Source organism: Cynocephalus volans, chromosome 7 (assembly GCF_027409185.1).
Source record: "Cynocephalus volans isolate mCynVol1 chromosome 7, mCynVol1.pri, whole genome shotgun sequence".
Classification (NCBI taxonomy): Eukaryota; Metazoa; Chordata; class Mammalia; order Dermoptera; family Cynocephalidae; genus Cynocephalus; species Cynocephalus volans.
The window spans coordinates 75,132,661-75,157,554 of NC_084466.1; the positions used below are offsets into that span (position 1 = coordinate 75,132,661).

A 24,894-nucleotide genomic window follows, 5' to 3' on the forward strand; every position below is an offset into this window, starting at 1 on the left:
CGAGCTCAAGCTGCCGATGGTTTAACAATCAGTTCATAAACTTCCTGAATATTTAACAACTGGCTGTGTTCCCAGCGTGTCTAGCATGCTAAAGCCCTCACCCTACTCCAGCCCTCAGCTCTGTGCCACATTCTCCTTCCTGATGACATCATTCCCCACTCCTTCCCAGTAGAGACAGACATTATCTTAATAATAGTTTCCTCACTTTTATTTAAATTTTTGCCATACTTCATAAAATTGGACAAGTATTATAATATCTCTGGGCCTTGGGTTACTTTTTTTCTTTATTGTTAAAATAAGAATAATAATATTGTTTATGTCATAGGATATTTTGTGAGGATTAAATGGATCAGCATATGTAAAGGGATTAGAATAGTGCCTGTCCCATTTTAACTGTAAGCACTCAGTAAATTAGTAAGTTAGCTATAATTACTGTTGTCACATATTGCACAATGGAAACAGCATGTTCCAGAGAAATATATACACATCTGTGTTGTGTGTGAGTATATATTAATCCATTTTTTTGTAAAAGAAATACAAATATATTTATCTAACAAATATGAAACTGAGTGAGAAAGCAATCACAAATTATACCGTTTATGTACAACACAGAACCTAAGCAACAAACTATTTAGAAATATACATGTAAATACCAAAAGAATAAAGCATAGTAAAAAATAAGAAGCATCCACGTAAAGAAAAGGAATAGTAAACATTAAATTTAGGATGGGGTTATCTCTATGGCAGCAAATGGAAAGGAGATGTGACCACTGATGGGTACACATATTTCTTAAGCTTGGTGAATTTTAAATAAGGTTCATTTTACATACCAGGAGTCTTCAAAATATCCATGAAAAGATTCACATTACTTTTTAATTATATTTTTCTAAAAACTTTTAAATACCCTAATATATGTGTATATATACTTTTATTTATATTTATATGTATAATTATACCACTTTGTATTTATGACATTTTCAAAATAAGTCTTTGACACATCTGTAATTTAAACTCTATGTGTATGCATAGGTAACTTTGTGTTTGAACAGAGAAAGAGAGGTTGAAAGATATATGAGACTAGTAACACTGTCTACTACCAAGACCATGTATTACTATGATATTTTTAATATATATTAATGTTTTTGCAGGAAATCATAATAATAATAATTTAACAGACAAAAGTGTCAAAGCAAAAAGATCCTACTTCTCAAGGTGAATGCCTATACATGAATAACAGTTCTATGAAAGCTAGTGCAGTACAAATTATCTTTAGACAGTCCTTAAAAGAAAGAATTTTAATTCAAAATGGTACTTTAAAAAGTTGTTATTTAGAAAACTACATACTTCACGTCAGAACTTCACACTCCACTGAATAATAAAATTAATTTCAGAAGGATTAAAACATTAAAAAGAATAAAATAAACCATAAAGGAAAAGAAATATTCCTCTACTTTTCTGCCACTTTTCTTTGAAATATATTTATTGGTTCTCTTCCACTCTCCTCGAGATAACCAGAGCCAGTGGGACGTTGGAGGTAAGGGTCCCAAGGAGGCAGCAGAAGCCAGGGAGAAACCCAGGGGCTGACAGAGCCAAGGAGGCAACCGAGTCTGGCAGGACCTTCAAGGTGAGGGCCAAGGAGATAATATAGGCTGATAGGGGGTGAGCTCCAAATAAACAATTGGAGCTGAGGAGGCAACAGGGACCATTCAGAGAATGGTCCAAACTGTGGAGATGGTTGGAGACAACTGGCAACGTTAAAGCTGAGAAAGTGATGGTGTTGGGACAAAATATCAGTTTCATAAAGTGGAATAAAAAAATATATAAACATATTAAAGATACTGGGAGCCAGATTTCTCAATATTGAACAAGAAAGCTGCAAACAAAGTTTGAGGCTAGATTGAGTGATGTGGTTTTGAACTGGAATTGAAGGTATCAGTGTGAACTTATTTGTTTTAATACAGACAGATCAGTTTAGATATATACACATCTATATATACATATACACATATAAACATATTTCCTAGATATGTCCACTAAGAACATCTGGACATAATGACATTTGAAGAGCAATAAGCACACCTAACACCCCGATTTTAGTTTAGATTTTAGTTTCTAAAAACATATCCACCAAGCAAATCAGGGCCCCTTATCGAAATAGCTGATTCCAGGGCTGGAAAAGGAAAGTATAGGATGAACCAAGAACATCTTGTGCCAGAAAGTAGGGAAGTACTAAAAAAAAAATGGACATTTGTCATAGAGACTCAAGAATCCATGTGAAGGGTCTTACTGGTCAAATCTGGAACAACTTGAGCTTCAAAATGAATAATGATACAATCGAGGGAATAGACAAACTACAGTCTTTGGGCTAAATCAATCATGCCACCTGTAAGCTTCATTGGAACAAGCCACAGCCATTCATTTACATACTATCTGTGCTTATTTCTGCAACATAATGGCAGAGCTAACTACTTGCAACAGAAAACTTTTGGCTCCCTAAGCCTAAAATACTTACTCTCTGGCCTTTTGCAAAGAAATTATACCAAATGTTTTGTTTTTTGCAGCTGGCCAGTATGGGGATCTGAACCCTTGATCTTGGTGTTATCAGCACCATGCTCTCCCAAGTAAGCCACTGTCCAGCCCTCCAAATGTTGATATGATACATTGAACAAAACAGAAATCTATGAGTGTATACCAAAATGATACAATTAAAAATAAATAAATGGAAAAAAAAGCAAGTTCTTCCTTACAGTAGAATGTAAACTAATAAATATCTTTAAAAAATCACCATTTGGCAGATGTCACAGTAAAGACCAATTCCAGCAAAAGGCATCAATGAACTAAAACAAGTAGGTGAAACTCTGTTGAAGAACAGGATATTTATATAGTTTCAATGTATTTCTTCACCAAATACTTATTAATTATAAATAAAATTCTAATTTTATAATGAAGAAAACTGGAAGACAACACTGTAATCCAATGTTCAAAGTTAACACCACTAGTAACAGGACAGGCAACATTGTGTACCCCCTTGACATGGTACAGTGAGACAGAAACAGCATGAATTCTGTGTTATTCCCTACAAAAATGAAAAACCTGAATCATCATGAGCAAATATCAAACAAATCTAAATTGAAGAGTATTCTAAAAAATAATTCGCCTGTATTCTTTAAAAATGCCAAGGTCATGAAAGATAAGCAAACACTAAAAGAACAATTCTACATTTAAAAACATTAAAGTGACAAGACAACTAAATGCTACACATGATCCTCAACTGGGAATTAGGGCAAAAGAATTTTTTTTTTTTTTAGAAGGAACATTATTGGGATAATTTGTGAAATATGAATGGGGTCTTTGGATTAGATGATGGTATTATATTAATGCTAATTTCCCGATTTTAATGGATGCCCTGTGGTTATCTAACACAGTGACTTTACCTCTTAGGAAATAAAGTTTTTAGGGGTAAGAGGGTATTACATCTACAATTTATTCTCAATTGATACAGAAAAAAATAACTACTTGTATGTGTATGTGTGTTTATATATACATAAAAAGGGAAAATAAGAGATTGATAAAGGCTGTGTGATAAAATGTAAAATACTGAGAAATCTGGTGAGGGGTATGAGAATTCTTTGCACAATTATTGCAACTTTTCTGTAAATTAGAAATTAATATTTTAAAGCAGAAATTAATGTGTTAATATATGATTTGTTTAAAAGAGAGAAAACACCATAGTGTTTAACAGGAGCTCTCAGTTAGGCAGACATGATTCAAACTTCAGTGCTGTCACTTTTACCAACTTTCAGTTTCCTAATCTGTAAGATAAGGATGATATTATCAATATAGCTATATATGATATAGCCTTATGTATGTGTATGAATATGTCTATGTATCTATAATTACATTTTTTATATATATTATTAAACAAATTAAATTGTAGAGTACTTAGCAGAGAATCCAACTCATGGCAAGCATTCAATAAATTTTAGGCGTTAATAACTTAAAAGTAAAGGAAGAAACCATAAAAAAGGCAAAATAATACGTCTGAGTGTGAATAACAATTTTTAAAGCCCCATCAATAGAAGGACATAAAAGTAATCCTATATAAATATTAAAATAGTGAAATGTTATTTTCCCTTATCAAAAAGATTGTTATGAAACTATAATACTCAATGCTATTGTGAGCATGCTGATTACAGCACTCTAACACAACACTGTTGAAACTGTCACTGGTACATTTCTGAAAAAAATTGTAAATATTTGTCATTAGCCTCTTTCTCAGTAAATCTAAAGAAATCAAAGATGGAGGTAAATGATAATAAAGGAGTAGATCACCCTATTATTTACAGAAATAAAATTTAGAAACAATGTAAATAATATATTCTCTTAGATTAGGATGTAGAACTGAGGGGGAAAAAAAGCCAAGAGATCAAGAAAATCTAAATTCTGTAAAAAAGGTTAAATATCTTCACAATCTGTGCAATAAGAAACGGTGGAGGAAAATATGCCAAAGTTGTAAAAGTAATTATTCCTGGGATTCGGGTCATAAAATATTTTTTCTTCTTTACCATTTTATTTTCTATAAGTATGTATTTTTTGTATAATTTTAAAAACTGGATTTTTTTTTAAACAAGAAAGATAAAACAATAAAGAATTAAGTTAATTTCTACTACACTCAGAACAAAGGATGAATTTGGAATAAAAATACAAAGGTAATCATCTGAAAATGTTGAAAGCAACTGTACTAGAACACACCAGTTGTAACCAATATCATTCATCTGTTTTTAGTATTATGAAAGTACCTTTCTGAATCCAAAAAAGTATATAGACTAATATGAAGACAATTATTAATTTTTACCTGCCTTTACTCCAAAATAATTTAATACTACAAATCTATAAACTTCTTTACCACAAATAATTCTCAATATAAAAGTCTACAGCATAAGAAAGAAAATAGTTCAGTGATAATTTCATAGTCATGTACACACATTCTCTATAACAGTACTCAGGATATAGAACAATCATAGGAAAGTGTAAAAATAGTATTAGTATTGTACCTACCTAATCCTTTAGGCGTAATGCCACTACTGTCAGCAGGATTCATGACCCAGTAGTAATATTTTAACGTGTGCATTAGCTGTAATACTGTTCCTACCCTGCGTATGGTAGTGTAGATGGTAGCAGTTCCAATAAATTCAGCAGACAAATAAGTATATAGGGAAAGTTGAACCTAATATGGAATATTAACAAATTATTAAAATAAATTTAAAATGTCTCAAGTGCTCATATTATAAGTATACGTTCTATTGTTTTTTTTCCCCCAGGTGCTTAATGTTTTTATTGTTTCCCTACTTCCTTTGTTGCATCTCTCCTTCATCCCTAAGAAACAAAACCACCACCCAAACTTCCAGGGCTGCATGAGCTGCAACTTGTTCTTTGTAACTAAAGTGAGTAGCTGATTCTGGAAAAGCAAAGAGCTAGAGAGGAAGGATGTGAGGCCGGAGCACAGAGCCCAGGCCAAAGAAAAATCAGTATACATGCTATTCTAATTTAAATGCAAATTGGTAAAGACCAAGAAATGACCATTTATTATGAGGTCAAAAATAACGTTTATTTAAATATAATTTATATTTTAAAAAGAAAATAATCTACAATCAACATATTCTAATTAAACCTATTTTAATAAAGGTAATCTAGTAGCTAAAGTGATTCAATAAGTAAAATTAATCTGACAGGAAAATCAAATTATTTTAAAAGTCAAGTAGACTAAAACTCTTAAGCAAAGTTAATTTCAGTAGCTAACAGTCTATGTATTTCATCATAGAAACAGAACTAACATGAGTCAGCTATAGCATATCTAAAATATATATATAGTGTTGTCATATATCCTAAAAGTTCATGTACTAATTTCAAATTTTTTTCACCTATTGTCATAAGTATACAGTTGGCTTTAAGGATGTGACTATGTGAGCACAGAGATGGCAAGTTCTGGTTTAAAAGAGGGAACAAACTTCAGTTTTGGGGTTAGTCCAATAATTAATAAGTTGAACCATAATAAAAATCAGAACTTAAACACTCTCTAACCAGGTAAGAGGGAGATTTTAAAATTGTAAAAGGCAGCTCAAAATCAAAATACTCTTCATTATTGACTTCCACTAGGATATATTAGGACTAAATTTGGGTATGCAAAATAATAGAAATTTTATGTTAATATCTAGAAAAATATTTATTTTATGTATATATTTATTTCAAAACAATTATTATTTACATGTCATGATATAAATTCTGCATTCAAAATGAAAGAAATTTTTCCAGTCAAAATGATCACAGTGCTCATAATACAATTAGTTTTCTGTTCTCCTTTCCTAATCTTTCAATAACTAGTGTACCAAATTCTCTTCCTTGGAAAGGCATGAATCATGAATCACATCTAATGATGTCAGAATGCAGCGTTACACCAAGCTTAATTTTTAATCATAGTTTCATTTATTTTATTACTTATGTATTTAATATTTTGATCTCTGATACTGCCTAAGAAAATTGCCTTAGATTCACCGCAAAATAAGCTGAAAAATTAAAATGTTTTCTATGGGATACTTTAGATCCAGTAACTATGATTTATAACATCACATTAAAATAAAATGAATGAAGATAAAATTCATACCTTTGCAGGTGTATGTATCCAGATGGCTGGGTTGAATAAAATGTGATCACAAAGCTGCTTTAGCAAAGGTGCTCCATGAGATAAACCATCAAGGTATTTTGCAAAGGATAAAAATTGCTCCAAGACAGCTCTAGTTATATGAACTCGCGATGACTAAAAGAAGAAAACAGAAATTCTAGCTAAAAAGATCCAGAATACAAAAATGTATAATCTCTCACAAGTACCAGTACATATAAATTTTTCATATGCTATCCCTAATAGCTTAAACATAAAATACAAAATTTATATTTCTTTTGCTATTAAAAATTTAATTATATTAAGAAACCTAGAATTTTAGGATTTTTTTATGTAATAGCTTGTTATCTGAAGCCCTATTCAGGACACTTACAGACAAACAACTCAGGCAAAATCATGCCACTATTAGCTCAACCTAAAGAAAGAAAATAAGTTATGAGTAAGAAGGGTTTCATTCCATTTTTGTAGATACTGACAAACAAGAAGAGCTGTTAGACATAGAAATTAAAATAGGGTGAAATAACTATCATGATAATACAAAAAAATTTATTTAAAAAGACATTAGGAAAGAGAAGTGCTTTCACTCAAACAAGCACCAACCAAAGTAAAAATAAATTGACCCTACCATTCCACTGAATCTTTTCTTCAAAAAATTAAAAATGAATTCCACATCGACAAATGCAATGCATCTTGCTTAGCATACACCTTTCTGACCTATCCATAGTTTCTGAAAAAGAGGAGCTGACTCTCCTAGATACACTCATTTAGATTTCATGATCCTCAGACTATTCAGTGTCCTTTGCTTACAATATTATTTCCTTGGCCTTCTCTTCTCCATAAATATACTCTCCTTGGATGATACCCTATGCTTCCACAGCTTCATATGACACTATTCAGTACAGAATAACCAAGATCTACAAGGGACTGACATTGTGGACTCTTACCATTTTACCTTCCACATGATGTATCCACATTCCTCATGCTCATAACAAGGGTAACTCAATAACTTTGACCTAGCATGTCATACTTCTACATTAAGGGGTCACAAACTCAAATAATTGCACGTAGTTAACAATAATGTATGAATTAGGGTAGGAGGCAATAAAGAGTGGTGAGGGCTACCCCAGGTACCCAAAGGAAATAAAATTCAAAACTAAAAAACTTTTTGTTGAACCACACAAAATATTTCCTTGGGCCAATTTCACCCACATGACACTAGTTTGCTTCACCTGCTTTTTCCACCATGGCCCTCAACCCATAACAGCCTTGCATCCATTTCCTTTACCTTAAAGGTAAAGCTCAAGACTTTTCATTTAGTCATTTAGAAAACAGACATTTTGAGTGCACACTATTCACCAGGCTCTCTCCTTGGAACTGTGGAATAAAGGAGTTAACAAAACTGAATTCTGCCTTCAGTTATTTTAAGGGAGGAGAAGGCAGAGACATAGTAAGAAAAATAAAAAGGTAAAGCAGGTCATATGTTTTATGTTAATAAATGCATGGAAAAAAACATGGGGCAGATAGGAAATTTGTGGAAAGTGGTTAAAAGGTTTTACTGAGAAGGTGGCATTTATCGGTATGAATCAACTAAGGCTAACAATGATTTTATATTAACAGGAATGTGTGTTATACAAAGGATATCACTAGTGCTTAGAAAAGCAATATCCTATAAAATTCAAGCCAAACCTTAGAGCATAACTTTACATGAAAATTTTATTAAAAGATGAAGGAAATAATCCTAACAAATAGTTGGGTTATCAAAGGGGGAGGGAGGACAAAAAAATTGAATAAAACAAGTAAAGATTGGGCAGTCCTATTTAAAGGAACTTCAAAAAATACAATACTTTAAATTCTAAAACTTTCTATTCACAGATGGAGGAATAGGAGAGAACAGAACTACAGAACTGTCGTTATTAGAGGTGGGAAATGGGGAGGGGGTGGTGGTGAGAAATTAGTTAAGGGTCACAAAGATTGATTACGTTTTATAAACATGAGTATATTAATTATCCTGATTTGATCACCACATATTGTACATATGTATTGATATTTGATTGTGTACCCCACAAATATATATAATCAATAAAAAAGTATAAAAAAAGAATAAAATTAAAATAAGAGATTGATTTTATTTAAAACTTCAGTCAGTTCCTTTTCATTTATAATTTCACATACCTTATCTTATATATTCTATTTTTATTCAGTAGTAATGATTTCAAGAATATGATCTGATACATTCTACTTTTATGCTTAAAACTCTGAAATAGAACACAGTCAGATACTGTTACTCAATAAACATTCTCAGAGATCAAACTTTAAATTATTTGTCATGTACTTTAAAGAACACTGAACTGCAATATAAAATAAGGTTGACTATTATGAACATTACTTGAGGAAGTAATTTGTAACTCTCAAACAAGTTTTGAACTTGCTCCATGATATTAAAAGGTGTGCTAGAAGTATCATATAAGGTATTCCACATTACTAAAAAAAATTGTGTCTGTTCTTTTTACATAACAATTAATGTTGTTGCATAGTAGTTTTAATTCTAAAATTGATCTTTAGGAGCTATTTTTCTAAATTATGTCTTCTTATTGGCCTAATCAAAAATCCTACTAGTTGTAAAATGAACATTCTCTTCAGTAGCATTCTATCTTTACCTCTAAATAGTACTTACTCCCTTTTCCTTGCATTAGTTATTCACATATATTTCTTTCCTAATATAAGAACACTATCTTATTCATCTTTTATCTTCCTGATCCATACTCTAATTCTTCAGTAAATTTTAACTGAATTCATGTCAAATTCATGAATAGAATAAGATTAGAATAGATAAGAAAAAACACAGAGTTTGGGAAAGGATGAAAGAAGGTATCCAACTCTGTTTTAAATGGTTTACTTGGATTAATGACTTTAAAATATTTTTCTATTTTGGTATTTGCTTTCATTTTCTCAAGTAAAATTATTTTAAAAGTTATTATACCTGTATAATTATAATTATAAATCTATAAACCTTACACAGAGCACAATGTGAATCTCATAGAAAATGCAAGCTCTTGTAGTTGAACTACATGATATTACTTTTGCGTGGTGAAGAAATATACAATTTTTAAGAAGTACTATATGAAACATGACTAACCATATTTGGAAGGAGAATTTGTGAAGTTAGAAAAAACAATTATAGCATCCACTCCAAAATTAACTAAGCCAAATAGGAGCACTGGATGTTACAAGGAGAAACTGCTATTCAATAAAGAGAGAACTCTCTGACAACATTCCGAGCCGCCTACAACGAAATGGGTTGTCAAAAATGTTCTTTTTTATTGCAGAAACCATTCTATATACATAGAACATGCATGATTATATATTAAACAAACTGTGAATAATTATTTAAAAAATTATTTTATGTGGTAGAGGTACATATTGATCCTAAATATCCATTCAGCTCAAAATAGCCTAATCCAATCATATTAATTATTTTTTTTTGTTGTTGTTGTTGTTTTGCTGGGGGTGGGAGGCAGGTAAGGATTACTTCAGAGACTCAGCATGAAAGTTTAGCAATTTCATAGTAACAACTGTTGGTTCAAAGGTAGGCCAAGACCTAAGCTGACCAATCATATTAAAGAGAAAGATCTTATTCAGTAATTATGAGAAAGGAACTCTTTCTTTCTGCCTAGATGTGAAGGCCTATAGCACCAAGTCCCCCAACAGCCTTCTTGTGACCACAAAGGATGACAGCTTCAACATAAAGTCAATACTGTAGGTGGCACAGCAGAGATATTGATAAAATATGGGTATCTGATAACATTGTTGAGACTCAGATAACCCAACCCTGAAGCCCAACCTACTAGATATGTTTTATTGGCTCTCCAACCTCCCTATCCTATCTCTGTGCTTGGGATGTTCCCTTGCCTATTGGTTGCCAGTTTAAATTCTTCTCAATAACCCAGGTCGAATATGCTGTTTCCTGCCAAGACTATGACTGATATCACCTATCACTAGACTTTCAGTTACATCAACTAGCATATTTCCTTAACATTTAAGCTACTTTGAATCAAATTTTTTATAAACCACAACCAAAAATATCCTATTGAATATACTGGACAACTTCTAAGTTTTCATCAGATTCATATTTTGGCAAAGTATCTATAAAAATTTTTTTAAAATAGTTCCTTAATCTTATTTTAAAAATCTACAAAAAGTAATCTGTACCAAATATCATACTTAGTAGCTAGTTATTAGAAGCATTGCCCAAGACATCAGGAATAAGATAGAGAAGCCCAATATCACAACTTCTATTCAATACTATACTGCAAGTCTTAGATGGCACAATAAAGGAAGGGAAAAATAAAAAGAATAAATATTAGAAAGGAAAAAATAGAGGCTGGCCAGTTAGCTCAGCTGGTTAGAGCATGGTACTAATAACACTAAGATCCAGGGGTCAATCCCTCAATCCCTATACCAGCCAGCTGCCAAAAAAAAAAGACAGGAAGGAAAAAACAAAATCATCATTCTCAGATAATATTATATTGTCTACAAGGAAAATTTTTAAAAAAATCTACAAAATACTAGAATTAATGGAGGAGTGACAAGATTGGTATATAAAAGCTCAATGTAAACATCAATTATATTTCTATGTACCAGTGACAAAAAAAACGTTAAAAATTTTAAAACATCAAATAGCATCAAATATTTGGTAATAAATCCATCAGAAAGACAGTTAAGTTTTCTATACAGAAAACTACAAAAGAGGGCCTAAATAAATCAAAGGATATGCCAAGTATATAAATTGAGAGACTTAACAGAGTAATGATGTCAATATAATACAAACATAATATAATGCAACATAATCCATTTTGCTGGAAATTGATGAGCTGATATATAAAGAAATGTAAAAACCCAAGAATATCCAAGGCAATCTTGAAGAACAACAATAAAGCTACATGACATACTATTAGATATTAAGATGTGCTAAAAGCTGTACACATTAAGATACTGTTACACTGCCTCAAAGATTAAAAAAACAATCCCACTCATATATGGTCACCTGATTTATGGCAAAGATACAGACAGCAATGCAGTGGAAAATTATCTTTTCAATAAATGGTACTGGGTCAGCTAGATACATATATGGAGGGAAAAAAAAAAAGAAAATTGACCCTTATATTTCATTCTGTACACTAGATTCAATTCCACATAGATCTAAATGTGAAAGATATAACAAAATTTGGGGAGGAAAATATAGAATACTCTCATGGCTTTGGGATATATAAGGATTCAAAATGGGCTAATCATAAAAAAACTGAAAATTTGACCTACATTAAAAAGTAAGAACTTCTGTTTATCAAAAAACACCATTAAGAGAGTGAAAAGGCAAGCCAAAGAGAAAGAGATACTTGTAGTATATATCTAACAAAATACTCATATCCAGAATATGGGGATATACAGAATTTCCACATATTAATGAGAAAATGAAAGACAACCTGAATGAAATTGGGCAGACACTTTGAACAGGTGTTTAAGAACAGAGGATAGTGAAAAAAACAATAAATATATGAAAAAGCTCAACCTAACTGTCATCAGGAAAATGCAAATTAAAACATCTGCAGAATAGAATATCTCTGTAAATCATATAAGAGATTAGTATCTAGAATATATTTTAAAACTCGTACATCTCAATACTAAAAATACCCAATTTTTTAAAACAGGTGAAAGATCTGAAGACATTTCTCTGAAGAAGATATATCAATAAATAGGCAAAAAGCACATGAAAGGACGCTCAACATCCTTAGTCACCCCAGCATGCAAATTCAAAAAAGGATAGGCCATTTTACACTCACTAAAAGGGCTAGAATCGAAAAGACAGACAAAACAAGTGTTGGCAAGATGAAGAAAATCTGGAACCCTCAGATCCTGCTTGTGGGAATGTAAAATGATGGAGTCACTTTGGGAAACACTGGCAGTTGCTCAAATGGTTGGTTAAACATAGGACCCAACAAATCAACTCCTAGGTATCTACTCAAGAAAAATAAAAACATATGTCCACACAAAACCCTACACAAGAATATTCATAGCAGCACATTCATAATAGCCAAAAGATGGAAACAACACAAATGTCTATCAACTGATGAATAGATAAACTAAATGTGGTACACACATGCAATGAAATATTATTCAGCCATAAAAAAGGAATGAAGTTCTGATATATCCTATAAATTGAAGAACCTTAAAAACGTTATAAGTAAAATAAACCAAATACAAAAAGACAAATATTGTATGATTTTACTTATAAGAAATATCTATAGTTGGCAAATTCACAGAAACAAAAAATAGATTACAGGTTGCCTAGAGGTCAGGGTCTTGGAGGGATATACAGATAATTGGAAAAGGACATGAAAAAGCACTTCACAGGAGAAAGGATTAATGTCCTATATATATATATATATATGTAAATGTAAATTTTTAGTCAAAATCTTTTTAAAAAGTGAAAATTAAAACCACAATGAGATATTTTGCACACACCAAATTGACAGTATAATTTTAAGAATATTAATTATGGGTCGACACCGTGGCGCACTCAGGAGAGTGCAGCGCTAGGAGCGCAGCAGTGCTCCTGCCGAGGGTTCGGATCCTATATACGGATGGCCGGTGTGCTCACTGGCTGAGCGTGGTCGGTCACAAAAAGGACAAAAAAAAAAAAAAAGAATATTAATTATGAGAAAAAGAAAACTCAATATATCTTTTCATTTGATTTAAAGGCTTTATATAATATTTCTAAGTTTAAGCTAAGTTTTAAGTGTAAAAGACTGTTCATTACTTTAGAGTTATGCAGATAAATCCTTAGTAAATAGATGAAAAGAATATTAAAGAGGGAGGTCCTGACGGTGATCTTGTCATGTATAGTAATCTGACAAAGGCATTTCATAATATCTAAGTCATGTAAAATGTAGTTTATCATATATCTTCTAAAAAAATTTTAATACTGTAGGATAAAGGAAAATAGTATTCCATCATTTAAAAAAAAAAAAAACCAAAGAGGCTTAATAAAGTTCTTAAGAAGGTTACTGAAAAACTTGCCTCAATAAAGAAATGCTGCCAATGACTGACATACTCAATAATTAAGAACTCCTCAATCACCAGTCCTTAAAGAAAGAGCAGCACTTATTTCAAAGACAAGACACGTTACAAGTATTTCAACTGTAAAACAATGGGAGGTAAAATTAAAACTATCTCCAAAAGTCTTTTCAATTTTTCTTCCCAAGGGACAAATAAGTTTATTCCTCTTAGTTGGGATCTTACCTCTATTACTTTTGAAATAGTTTCATTTTCAGAACAGCGGAACATTAAGAAGTTAACAGATAAGAAGAGGTTTGTAATGAGAGGGAATAGATGTTTATTTTAAAAAATAATCCTTTTATTCATGAAATCTCACTTTAATTTTTAAAGAAAATCACAACCCAATCAAATTCTTGTAAGACCATAATCAGAAATTCAGCATTCATTACCATACTAATACAGTGCGAATAAAGCTAAGAAAGGCCATTTTTTAAAAAAGGACATAAATGACAGAAAATGGGAAAAACTAAACCCACGTAATTTGTACTGTTTATACTATGTGTTGATTAGCAAAAGCTAGTTTAAATATTCTAATATATCTTAAAAGCAGGGACAAAAAGCACAAAATAATGTTTCTGTTGCTATCAAATAAAGATTTTGACATTGTAATTGAAAAATAAAGCAAAAACTAAAATGTAAATCCATTTAAATAAAATAAGATTTCTAAGAAAGTTAGTATAAAGATAGCAAAGAAACTAGAAAAAATTAAGACAATAATACTTGTAACTTGAATAAAAATGAAAGAATTTTTCCTTAGTTTCTATTTTCACTAAAATTTTCTTAATGATTTATACTTCTAACATCCAGTTTAATTCCATGTCTATACTTATGCCAAAGTGTATAATATAAAAATTTTTGTGAATAAGCAAACAATATGACCACTGTACAGTTAATAGAAAAGGAAATCACAGAAAAATATATATTTAGCAATTATCAGCTGTCCAGCTGTGAAGGCTACACAATAAAAGCATCAACACATATCACTTACCTTTTCAAGTAGGTAGCCAATAACTAAAAAGCCTTTTCCACCCAGCATCTGTTCTTGCATGGCCACTGAACTTTTAAGTAGTTCAACCAGGAATGCCAAAAGAGTAGCACTGCATGTAAAGTACAGATAATTTCATTATGTAATCATCAAATGTTTATTATAAACAAAGTGTTCCACTGAGTATTTTATAATGCTAGAAGATAACCATATTGAAATTGAATCTTAATTTTCTGACAAAGACTATTATACCTCATATTATGCAAAAATATATTTTCTCACAAGCATAAGAAACTATTTTATCGTTCTCAAATTAAATATTATAAACTAAACTATAACTGTGTAATTTTTTTATATTCCAAAGTAAAATGTCAAAGTTTATCTATACATATATATTATTTCCTGCTTCATGTAAGTCTAACATGAGAACACACATACGTCATTTTTCCACAAAAGACTTTATCACAATACTTTTTGAATAACAGGCTATCATAGAGAATTTTAAATATGTATGCAATATTGCTTTGGAAGAACATATCTATTTTTAAATAAACTTTTTATTAAGACCTATTTTTCAAAAACACTGTATTTGTTAAAAAAAATATCCAGAGAAATATGTAAAATGTCACTTATGTCCAAGTATGCCTTCATAAGATCAGAGAAATGATTTATGCAATACTAAAATAAAATGTGGCAATTAATTACACAATGTATACACAAACATATAAAAGCACGCAAAGATATGTGCTAGACAAAAACTAAGCACTTGGTATGTCTGTTGAATGAATGAATGAATGAACAAGCAAAAGACAATTGATTGCACTGAATTAAGTTTTGATAATGTATTAATTCACAAAGTTACATGTAACAATTTCAAACCAGCAGCATTGACATAAATATAGTGTTCCTAATAATGAAATACATATTCCTTCACTGTATGTGCGTAATGTAATTTATAATAAATTCCTATAAACCAGACTTTACCGGGAATTAAAATATCTATTAACAGTGTTTTACAATATACTCTATATTGCCTATTTATACTTATAAGAAAGGGTAAAAACATACATTTCTAAATATATTTTAAATGCAGAGGTACGCATTCTTACAAGTAATTAAGAAAATTTGCTAATCAGGAAAACTTGAAAATTATTAAAGCCCAAAAGGAATCTGAAGTTATTCTAATCTCTGAATTATTCTAGCTCTCCAGGTTTCAACAGGACTGACAAATAATGCATTTCTCTGATAATGTGGTTATTTTTGTTCAAAACAGAAATGTTCTCATAACAAGAACCAATAGCAAAATTATCATTATCAGTATTATAAAACTTAGTTTAATGGACTACATGACAACACCTAGAAAAAAGTATAGTATCCAGAAATAAAGTACTTTATTACAGGAAATTAAAATTAAATTATATTAACTGGCCCGACAGCCTGAAAGAACAAAAAAAGTAAACTAATACTACAAATCAATGATATACTTTTTTACTTTGTCCTTAAGTCAAAGATAGATATTCACAAGAAAAACACGACTACCAAGGATCTCTTGGGATTCTTAAAATGTTTCTGTAAAGAAGAACAGCTATTAAGCAATCTAGTCCATTTTAAATCAATTGATTCAACAGTCAAGGCCACTTCACAAATAACTGCTTACATACTATATTACATATAACACTTCTACCAAAAATGTTTAAAAAGAATAAAGAAGACTATTACATAGAGATTACACAATTTTCTCATCTGTTCATGGAATTCTTACCACACCTGAGTTAGTGATTTGGGGGGAAAGTAGATTCCTAAACATCAGCACTGCCAAAAAGAAAGACTAGAAATGTCTCACAATAGTCCCTATGGTCCATGAAAAAAGGCAAAATATTATTTCATACAATAAATCACCCTCCTATGTAGAACCATATAAAATTATAAGTATGCCGTGGATTTTCTTATTCTTTGGTGTCATTCTCAAATATCTACTCATTCTCAAACATCTAGCAAATTAATTCAGACCTCTAAATACAAAGGAGTTCCATTACAAAAAAAAGAAATATTAATTTTATTATTATTCCAAAATCTTAACAAATGACTATACTATCCATAAAATGTTAATTTCACTTCAGTATTAACCATGACAACAATTGAAAAGTCAGATGAATTCACAGACCAAAGTATTTTTAATTTATACCTAAAACCCAATGCAACAGCCATACCACATCTTTTCCAAAAAAAAATCTTTAAAATAAGGTATATTTGACATGGTGGACGTAATAGTAAACAGATGGCCATCTTCGAAGAGGTACATTTTCAAGCATAATTTAACAAACTTACCAGTAACTAAAATGCATCGGATTGCTGCAGGGCTCACAATAAACTTGCAAAATTCTGTGTACTGCCATACAAAATTTCTCTCCATTCTTGCCTATTTCCAACTCCCCTAGATACAAAGGCAAATATAAAGGATACTTCAGCCCATTCCTATATCTCCTACATACCACTTCCTGTCTAGAACACATCAGTTCATCTGCAGAGGATCTAAATATACAGGACAAACCAAAAATCAAGTATCTGTGTCAGCCAAAGCTAATATACACATCACAGAACATTCTCTTGAAAAGTATAGCAATACCTAGGAAAAGGTTTTCAGAGTGGCATTTTACATGATAGAAAAAAAGTGTACTGGTTATTATATCATGATATAAAATTGCTAAACTTTTCAATAGACAGTACTATAACATATGTTCTTTAAGTAGCAATTCTACTTAAGGTTTTTTAATGGTTAAGGGTTTTTAATCCTATCTCCTTTAAAGGAAAATTACACTAATAATCTACTGTGTTTTTATTTTTTTCCCCTTAAAATAATTACCAACTTCCAATTCTTAAAAAGGTACAATTAAGTTAGGAAACAATATTTATTTCAAGTATCATATTTTAAAGGGCTAGACCTCAGGGAAAAAAATGAAAGAAATAATAATACCTCTAAAAACTTAGCATATTTATTCTCCACAGTTTTCTGGTCCATTATTATAAAATACCACAAGAGTCTTGGCCCACAAATATCTGAGAATATTTAGTAACTATGTATAAACATAACTACTTAGTTTCTAATGGAAATATATGTTCTACATTTAGAATCCATTAAAATTTATATAAATATAGATTTTGACTTGATTTTACTATAACTTCATCCATTTCGATTTGTCCATTATTTAATTTTTTTAAATAATTAATGTAGATAACTCATGTAATGTGATCCAAAAAGTTTTATTATCTTTGAGATACTTTTATTATTTAGAGATGCAATACATCATAAAGATACACCTAATAAACATAGTTTGTAAATGAAATGATTAAGAATGAACATATAACCTAAGTTCAGTTCAAAGGCAGCTCTTATAAGACAGAAACTGGCTATTCAATTTGCTTTGTACTGAAACAACCAAAGTAGCATAGCTAGATTGGCTTTTTGAATAAACATTTTTTTATTAAAAAGAATGGAACTAACTTATATAAAAAATAAAGATTCCTCCGAGATCCAACATCTTCTCCCCCTTTTAAAAGAAAGTTTTTAATCTCTTAAACACTATAGGCAAAGTAATTGATTAAGTAGATTAAGTTCCCAATAAGATTTAAGGTATCAGGTAAGGAAGAAAATCTTTTGATATTTTTAGGTTTCATCTCTTAAGCAGCCTAATTTAGTACTGATATACACTGAAATCTTTCAAGATGATTAAAATTGTGATGAGATCATTATATGACTAAAACTAATACCACACACAGTTTCTCTATGATTTCTCTCACTATAAAACTTCCTACATGAGAGTGATTATCATAGCAGGAATAAAACTGTAAATGAAATCAATTCAAGTCCATACCCAAGATAATTTCATACCCAAGAAAATTAATTTCCAGTGACATAAAAAATTTTACAATAAGTTAGAAGAGTTAACTTCCTTCACAGTTCAAAGTTAAAATTTTAGTCTAAACCAAAAGTCTCTAACTGCAGGTACATTTAGCAGTCACTTTTAGACAGCACAATCTTGAAGATGCAATCTCAAAAAAGACCAGTGCCTACATATGTGATGAATCCTGACACACACTGTCACATTTATCAGCACAGACATCAAGTGGAGCTACATGCCAAAGTAAGTAAAATACATTTATCTGCAGTGTCAAATAAAGAAAGTGGTGAAATGTAAGATGTAAAGACAGACGGAATACACATGGTAGCATGTGAAATCACTAAGCCTATCCCTGGCTATGAAATCTCCCCTCAGTAATTTCTACCTTTTCCTTCAGCCTGATAAGAAGGCAGGCAGCCTTCTAAATACATTGCTACCACTGTCATGGTTATTTAAGAGCTTTCTTCAGAGGCTCTATTAAAAAGTAGGCTATTACACATTATACCTTTCTTTGCCTTGGAAGAGATTTTGATTTTGTTTCATCAGTCTATTTTATTTCTGACAAATATAGCAAAAAAAAAATATATATATATATTTATATTTATATATATATATATATATATATATAAAACTGTGGTTGAAATGTGTCAATAAGTCTTGTGAAAGAAACAAAATTTAAAAATTTCCACATGTATTGGGCTTGCCATTTTGCTAAGCTTAGAACCCTGAGACCACTGTGAATGAGCCTGAGCTAGCCTGCTGGAGGACAGGAGACCACATAGAGGAAAACCGAGGTGCCCCACTGGACATGAGTGATGCCGTGTTTATTCGTCCAGTTACTCACTGACCTATCAGCTGACTACAGATACCTGAGGAAGCCCCATGGACATCAGCTGAGCCAGCCCAGACCAGAAGCACTGCCCAGCTGACTAAAGAATCATGCGCTAAATAAAATGGTGGTTTTAAGCCACTAAATTTTGGGATTGTTTCTGTGCAACACAAGCTAACTAATTCATTTGGAATAACCCATTGTGTTGAACTCATAGGTTGTGTTTAGTAAATATTTTCAGAACAGAGCTGAATTTCATAAACTACACTACAGAGAAAGACAACCGAATAAAGAGATAAAAAAATAATAATAATATAAATAAAAATTTGCACATGTAATGGGATAAATTCCAAACCTCCCATGACATATTGTTATATATTAGTATACAGTATCTAACAGAATTTATGCAATTTGAGAACCCTTTTTACAAGCTGCTTTCCTATATTAACTAAAAACATTTAATATTTACTAAAAACACTCAAATATAAAAGAAATAACTCTCAAAGTCCAATAGTTCTGCAGTTTAACCCAACCAACATACCACCCCTTGGAGTGCACTAAATGTCCTAGTGCCTTTATGAAAACTTCCTGGACATGTTATAAATGGCAGCTACCACGATAGTAATCATGGATACATGAATACTTCAGATTTAATGATGTAACTTCCTAACATCTAAGGAGAATCTAATAAATTTTAAATTGGAAAGGAAAACATAGAAACAGGTTATAATTACATACAGGTGATCTTAATCATTGATGCATACTCTAATGACCTTCAAAGTCAAAACCTGCCACAGCAGGAAGGCCAAATCACCAGTCACTTATACTGGTGCTGGCTCTACTTTCAGCCAAGCCCCAGCCTATTTAACAAAAGCAGGATTAACAATATACCCTAGAAGTGCTGAAATTAGAAAACACAAGAAAATACAGATGCTCCTCAAGTTAGGATAGGGTTACATCCCAATAAACACATTGAAAGATGAAAATATCTCGTCAAAAACATATTTAATACACCTAACCTACCAAACATCATAGCTTAGCCTATTGTAACTTAAACATGCTCAGGGCACTTACAATAACCTACAATTGGGCAAAATCATTTAACACAGTCTATTTTATAATAAAGTGTTGAATATCTCATGCAATTTATTGAATACTGTACTGAAGTACAGTCTTTTCTGAATGCATATCGCTTTCATGCCAAAATGAATAGAAAAATCTTAAGTCAAACCACCCTTAAGTCAGGGACGCTACATAAATAGAAAAATAGCTGACTACACAGAAAGCTGAAACAAATATTTGATACTTAGGCTTTACATATGCCCAGAAATGTACTATTCTCTTTATAATTAATTTTATTTTTTAAATGATTATGCAGTAAAACTGGTTTTTCTTTCTTTCACTTGATTTTTTTCTTTTTAGTGTACCATTCTGAGTATGTTAACAGATATATAAATTTGTATAACTATCATCACAATCAAAATACAGACCAGTTCCATCACACAAAAAAACTCACTTGTGCTATCCCTTTACACCTTCCCAGTCACACCCTCTCAACACTCATAACCTCTGGTAACCACTTGTCTATCACTACAGTTTTGACTTTTCAAGAATGTCATATAAATGGAATCATACAATAAGTAGCTTTCTGAGACTCCCTTCTTGACCTCAGCATACTGCCTTTGAGATTCATCCAAGTAGGTACATATATCAAGAGTTCATTTCTTTTAATTGATGAGTAGTATTCTACAGGATGAATAAATGTACCACAGTTTGTGTATCCATTCATCTATAAAGGGCATTTGGGTTGTAGTATGGCAATTATGAATAGGGCTACTATAAATACACATAAAGGTTTTTGTGTGAATATGGTTTTCATTCATTTCTCATATAATTTAGTATTTCTACTCCTGGTATTTATTAATAAGTGTTAGTTCAACCTTATAATTAACTACCAAACTATTCCAGAGTAGCTATACCATTTTGCAATCCATCCCACCAGTAACGTGCTCAAGTTGTTCTGTACATCCTCACAAACATTTGGCACTACAGCTATTTTTTATTTTGGCCATTCTACTAGGTATGTAGTAGCATCTCATAGTGGTTTTAATATACATTTTCCTATTGGCTAATTCCTATTAACATGAGCATATATTTGAAGTGTCTGTCAAAGTCTATCACCCATTTTTAAAAACTGGATTGTTTTCTTACTGTTGAAAGTCCTTTATATATTCTCAGTATAAATCCTCTGTCAAATAAGTGATTTGCTATTCTCTTCCTCCAGTCTGTACCATGTCTTTTCATTGCATCTTTTGCACAGCAAAAGTTTTCAACTTTGATGAAGTCAAAACCAAATTCACCAATTCCTTTCTTTTTTGCGTCATATTTTTGGTGTCATACCAACGAAGGATTTGCCTAACCTAAGTCACACAGATTTTCTCCTATGTTTTCTCTAAAAGTTTTATAGTTTTATTTTACATTTAGACTTAATTTTTTCCAGTTCCTTTTTGTATAAAGTGTGAGGTTTCGGTCAAGGCTCATTTTTTAACATACAACTATCATTCCTCCATTAAACTGCTTTTGCAGCACTGCAAAAAAATAATTGACCCTGTAGGTATGGGATTATTTCTGAACTCCATTCTGTTCTATTGACACACGTGTCTATCACTTTGCTAAAACCACACTTTCCTCATTACTATAGCTTTACTGTCAGTCTTAAAGTCAAGGAAGTATAATTCCTCCAACCTTATTATTTTTCAAAATCATCTTAGCTTTCTTAGTTACTTTATCTTTCCATATAAATTTTAGAATCATCTTGTCTATATAAAGAATATATTCAGGTGGGACTGTGATTGGTATTGCACAAAATCTATATATCAATTTAATGACACCTCTACTATGTTGAGTCCATGAAGATGATATAGTTCTCCGTTTATTTCAGTCTTTGACTTCTTTCATCAGTGAGTTGTAGTTTTCAGCTCACCAATTCTGTACATGTTTTATGAAATTTACATCTTAATATTTAAATTTTCTGAAGTTACTGTTAATAGTATTTTTTAATTTGGTTTCCTATAAATGTAGAGAAATATAATTTATTTTTATCTGAGAACCTTGTATCTTGTGATCTTGCTAAATATGCTTACTAGTACTAGAGTTTTAAGTGTATGTAAATTCCCTGAGAATTTTTAGATAGATAATCGTGTCAACTATAAAAAAGAGATAATTTTATTTCTTCCTTTTCAGTCAGTATGACTTTTATTTCTTTTTCTTCCCTTATTGCACTGGCAAGAATCACTGATTTGATTAGATCCATGCATGTACAGCTCAGAGCCAAGTTCTTAAAAAATTTTATAGAGTTACTTTCCCACTTTCTTCCCTTTCCATAATCTCCCTGATACGTTTCAGCTCTGGACTCTTCTTTTCAGTTCTCCTGTCAAAAAGCTAGGGCTTTAGTTTCCTTACTCTGCTATGTACTCCTATAATTCTGCCCACATCCAAGGCTACCAGCAGCAAGACACAGAGAAAAAAGCAACCCTCTTGGGGCCCTACTTCCACTGATCAAAGAGAAGGCTACCCCTCCCTCAGAGTTTTGGCTTCTATAGGCTCCCACTGATGCCTCTCACTGAGATTGCATGAGGGTTGGGACATGAGAACAGAATGAAGAAAAGAAAAATTAACAGGGAACTTCTGCACTAGAACTAATGGGTTTCTCCTAGAGCTCTCTCTCACTGTACCCTGGGGCTCAATTTCAGGTTTTCAGCACATTTAATTCATGCTGGGGGATACTGGAGGGACAAAAATATATAGTGAAGTGACCGCCAACTCACTGTGAATTCTGCTCTTCTTCCCCCATCTCCCTGCTACCATTTACTTTTCAGAGCTTTCAAATACCTATTCTATGGATTCTGTCCATGTTAGATTTTATTCTTACATTGATTGTTTGAAAAAAAGGGTGGAGTGTGCTCACACCATCTTAACAAGAACTGGAACCGGAATTCTTTATTCTTACTGACTTACACGAAGTTCCAATCTAAGATGACCTCGAAAATCCTTCTATCTTAGTCTGCATCTTTTGATCTCAACATGCTAATGGGACAGATGTATTTAATATGCCCAGATATTGGCATATGACACAACACCAGTTAGAGTCAGGTTTAATACTACAGTGCCACCTCACTCCCGATGTTCTTCACATCCTTTTACAGCAAAGAACTATAATTCCTATGAAGAACCACTGCAACCCACTATTTTTACCAGCTAAGAAACCAAGTATGCTAAAGATAATGTTAGTTATTAACAAATTCTATGTCATATTCTTCCTTCTTTTGTATACAGATGATGATATTTCTCAACCCCCTGACAGTCAGTCATGTGACTAAATCAACAAAAGGAGAATAAAAACCTCTTATAGGCTACAACAGTCAAAAGCCCATAATTTTCTAGTCTCTATATCCCTCCTACAATGAATTCTGACTACTCTGAAATATAATGGTGGGACCCAAAATCCTAGATCCCTGAGTAAACTATAGTTGGTTACATAAGCAATACACAAACCTTTACTGTACAGAGACACCAAAATTTCAGAGTTAATTTGCTCTCACATAGACTATCCTGACTAATACACCCAGACTAAAAGAAAAACAAAAAACAAAAAAAACCCTGTAGACTACTATGTATTTCACAGTTTTGTTCCACTATCCTGTCCTTACCAGCCTAATATCTAATTCTTATTTATCTTTCATATTAAATACAACAGTATACTTGACCTAGAATACACTAGAAACACCAAGTTTTTACTAAGTTCTTATAAGAACAACACCTTGCATTTTCCTAAGTGAAGCTATCCACAATGCCCCCAGACCAAATAGTTTGACAAATTCACACTTATTCACAGATGCTTATAGCTGACAGTGGAAACTGGGTTATATTACAATAACTCAATGCCCATAACAACTGGGTTATATTACAATAGCTCAATGCCCATAAAATCTAGCAGGCATTCCCCACAGAACCAGAAAACCGAAAGGGCTTATCCCTATCTTATGTAAGGTCTGTCTACTTCAGGTATACTAATGCAGATTCATTAGAACAAACAGTGCTCAATTACTTATTATAGATTTCCCCTCAATTCCATAGCAGCTTGTTTGCCTCTATGACTGCATTTGGTAGCTATGGCTACAATAACGATGGAGACTTTGTCAACCTCCACATTAGATTCCTGGTTAACACTATGCTAGGTACAACCTCAGTACCCTCTTAAAGACAAAAATATTATACCTTTCTAATGCCTGGCAAATATAAAATCTTACTCTTCTCTGGGTTACATTACCCTTACTCTCTGCCCCATACCAATCTCTTTACTCCAAACTCCAGCTATAGAAAAACCTGACCA

The 24,894-nt window shown here is 31.8% G+C and overlaps 1 protein-coding gene across 1 annotated transcript in view; it reads right to left on the minus strand.

Moving 5' to 3' along the window:
- NBEA (neurobeachin) overlaps nucleotides 1–24,894 on the minus strand; it is a 657,479-nt gene that overhangs the window by 497,657 nt on the left and 134,928 nt on the right. Inside the window, exons 11-13 of the mRNA XM_063101747.1 lie at nucleotides 14,778–14,886; nucleotides 6,662–6,814; nucleotides 5,059–5,227 (exon numbers count right to left, since the gene is read on the minus strand). Of these exons, the coding sequence (XP_062957817.1) occupies nucleotides 5,059–5,227; nucleotides 6,662–6,814; nucleotides 14,778–14,886 (431 nt within the window). The remainder of the gene's footprint in view (nucleotides 1–5,058; nucleotides 5,228–6,661; nucleotides 6,815–14,777; nucleotides 14,887–24,894) is intronic.